The sequence below is a fragment of the Microtus ochrogaster genome, chromosome 5 (genome assembly GCF_000317375.1).
Source record: "Microtus ochrogaster isolate Prairie Vole_2 chromosome 5, MicOch1.0, whole genome shotgun sequence".
In the NCBI taxonomy this organism is placed as follows: domain Eukaryota; kingdom Metazoa; phylum Chordata; class Mammalia; order Rodentia; family Cricetidae; genus Microtus; species Microtus ochrogaster.
The window spans coordinates 82,089,603-82,093,190 of NC_022012.1; the positions used below are offsets into that span (position 1 = coordinate 82,089,603).

General features: G+C 46.3%; 1 protein-coding gene across 1 annotated transcript in view; it reads left to right on the forward strand.

Annotated features, from left to right (window-relative positions):
• The first annotated feature begins 2,116 nt into the window (after positions 1-2,116).
• The window catches only part of Nme6 (NME/NM23 nucleoside diphosphate kinase 6), a 5,184-nt gene continuing 3,712 nt past the window's right edge, over positions 2,117-3,588 (forward strand). The window contains 1 exon segment of the mRNA XM_026778959.1: positions 2,117-2,658. Within this exon segment, the coding sequence (XP_026634760.1) occupies positions 2,569-2,658 (90 nt within the window). The 5' untranslated portion in view covers positions 2,117-2,568.

The window sequence follows — 3,588 nt, forward strand, 5'->3', positions numbered from 1 at the left end:
CCTTTGTAGACCAGGCTGGTCTCGAACTCACAGAGATCCGCCTGCCTCTACCTCCCGAGTGCTGGGATTACAGGCGTGCGCCACCACCGCCCGGCCACGAGCAAGTCTTGAACGGATTATTGTTCCTTCTCAACCTCAGTCTCACACGGACACACAGAAATGCACACGCCACTCAATTTACCGCCGCTAGACACACACACACAGACACACACACACACAGACACACACACACGTCACTCAACTTTACCGCCGCCAGACTGTAGGACCCGGGGAGGGCTGCCCGGCGACGTGCCTGAAGAACCCCAAAGGACCCGGCAGGCTAACTAGCTCAGTGCCTGCTGGCCTAGAGCGCTGCCGGGAGGACCAGGTGAACCCAGAACCCAGGCCAGCGCTGGAGCCGGGATTGCTGAGTTTGGGGTGGGCTTTGACCCGGAGTGGAGAAGCCCAGATCGTACGGATTGAGGCCTAGAATATGGGAGTAGTAGGCCGGTCGGGAGTCAAGACGGGGGCTGGGGGGCGTGGTCACAGAAGTGGGGCAGAAGTAGCATTGAGAGGCCAGCAAGTGCGTGACCAGCGTGGGAGTAAAAGAAATGGCCTCAGCTGGCGGTGCCGCTGTCTGATAGGGTGACCTTTAAGTCAAGCCAGTTTCTTCCTTCCTTTCTCTCTCTTTCTTTGGTTTTTCGAGACGGGGATTTCTCTGTTACAGCTCTGGCTGTCCTGGAACTCGGTGTGTAAACCAGACTGGCCTTGAACTCACTAAACTCCTCCTGCCTTTCTTGACGTGACCGCATTTTCTTGTAAACCAATAGCCAAGACAGCACTAACCAACTGGCATTTGTAAAGGAACCACACCCCCTCTACAGATCACCTGTAGGAGAAAACGGGAAACCCACGAGAGACGTGGACACTTCCTTCCACAACGCCTGTCAGGCCAGAAAGGCGTGAGACAGGAAAAACCTATGAAACTGGAGCAAAAGAGTTCAGGGTTGTGAGGCTCCAGATGAGGCCAGAGAAGTTAAAGTCTTGTGGGATCAGAAGACCCAAAGACCAGAGCAGAGTAAAAGTCTGGAGACTTTGCCGGGAGGGGGGGAGGGGCTAAGTCTTCAGAACACCCTGACCGAAGGAGGGCGCTGTGTAATTAGCTTTTGTTGCTGTAGCTGCGGTTGAACAGATTTAGGACTGGCAAGAGTAAAAGCCTAGAAACCATTGAGGGTGTCACAGAAGTCCCAGACAAAGGGGTAATGGCAGTTAAAAGGAAGAGATTTGTATGGACTTTGAGGTGTATTATATAGGTAGGATTTTTAGAACTTGGTAATAGTGTGGAGGCGGGGAGTTAGAAACTGGCGGTCTCAGGACATCCCCATGTAGAGTGGCCACGGTGCCATGTTATCGTCTAGAATATTAGGTAAAGTGGGTATGCTGGTCTTGTACTGGTAGATTGGGCTCCGGTACGCAGTCTAAATGGATCTTCCAGTAATAAACTGTAAAGAAGACTTGAGTGGAAGAGACCTTAGAGACCTTAGCATAGCCATCCCCTGGCACTCCTACTGTGATTGGCTAAGCTATGTTCAGGCTGAAAGTAAAGAGAACGTTACCTGATTCTGCCCTGCTCGTGTCCCCAGACACCTTCTCTGTATTTGTTAACAGGTTAGAGATGATATTTCGGGGCCGTGGTTGGTTTGCAATGGTTTGGTTAGGGTATTACAGGCTTGTGCCTTTGCATCCAGTTGAGAACTTTCCTCCTGCCGAAGTGGTTTCTCACATGTAAATAGAATGTCACAGTTGAAAGTGACCTCTGATGCTGAACCAAGTCTAGAAATATTGTCTGTTAGTTATTCCCAGAGTTGTTTGTTGAGCAGGGAAGACCATCCATAATATTAAATAAGAAATGGTCTATGGCCCTGAAGCCTTTTTCTTATCTGGGGTGGCCTAATTTTTCTTGTCAGTCTATCTTCCAATTCTGTGACTGGAAGAGCACTATAGATAAGGCCTTATGGCAGTCTTGTTTGTTTTTTCGAAACAGGACTTCTGTGTATGACAGCCCTGAATGTCCTGGAACTAGCTTTGTAGACCAAGCTGCCTTCAAACTCAGAGATCCAACTGCCTCTGCCTCTGCCTCCCAAAGGCTATGTTTAAAGGCGTGCACCACCACTGCCCAGCTAAGTCATTGTAGTCTTATGGCTAGACTGTTCAATAGTAGATGTCATAAACCTTATTAAAAACACAAAAAAGTTTAGAAGGTGTGAAAGTTCTGGCAAAATCAGGTGGTAGTATCAACTCACATTTCTCTTCAGTGGAGAACTCCCTGCTGCCTTTATACTCGTAGCATAAAGCAGACTGTATGTCTCACAGGGTGACCTGAGTGTCCCCTCTACAAACAAACAAACGTAGTAAAAAGTCCCGTGAGTGCAAATAGGTAAGTGAGTGGTCACATACAGCCTGACGATGCTCTGTGAGGCTGGGGGAAGCCCCTGGTTGACTTGCAAGCCTAGGTGGCTTCCAGGGTAGAAGGGGCTGAGAACTCAACACCCTGAGGCTCTAATCCAGCCCTCTGATGGCAGGGGTGAGATGACTTCCATCCTGCGAAGCCCTCAGGCTCTCCAGCTCACACTAGCCCTGATCAAGCCTGATGCGGTTGCCCACCCACTGATTCTGGAGGTAAGAATGAACCTACATCTCTATTGTCCTGTTTTGGATGCAACAGGACCACTTGTGACAGCTCAGTCGTGTGTTAGATGCTGGAGCTGAAAAGCTAGATGGATCAGCTTGACTGCTCGGCATATAAAGGCTTGAGTTTGATCTGTGGCTCTCACATGGTGGAAGGAGAGAACCAACTCTTGCAAGCTGTCATCTGACCTACACACACACACACAGACATAAATAAGAAAAGCTAGTTGAACATGGTGGCAAGGCAGAGACAGGCAGATCTTTGTGAGGACCAGGCCAGCCTGGTCTACAGTGTGAGTTCCAGGACAGCTGGAGCTACACACAGAAACCCTGTCTCGAGAAACAAACAAACAAAAAAAGAAAGAAAATGAAAAGAAGAGCTAAGGGCTGTGAACTCTGACCCTTAGAAGACTACTCTTAGAAATAGGTATATCTAAAATACAAGAAATAAAATATTTTGCATTTTCATATTTTTATTTATTTTGCATGAGTGTGCAGATTTGAATTCGAGTCCTCATGCCTGCACAGCAAATGCCCTTACTCCCTGAACCATCTTCCTTGATCAATTTTTTTTTTGTAACAAGTTTTTATTGTGTAGCTGCTGCTGGCCTGAAATTAACTGTGTAGACTAGGCTGGCTCTGCCTCCAGAGTACTAGGATTAAAGATATATACCACCATGCCCAGTCCCAATTTAAAAAAAAAAAAAGCAAAACTCTAGTCTGTGTATGTGTATTATAGTAGTTTAATATATATATTTTAACTGAATATATTTAACATGTATATATTAGTGTTATATATATATTAGTTTTAATTAAATGTATCACTTAGTTATATATACATATATGTGTATATATATTATATATATTCAATATATATATAATGCTACATTCCAAATTTGATAGCTTCAAATGACTCATTTC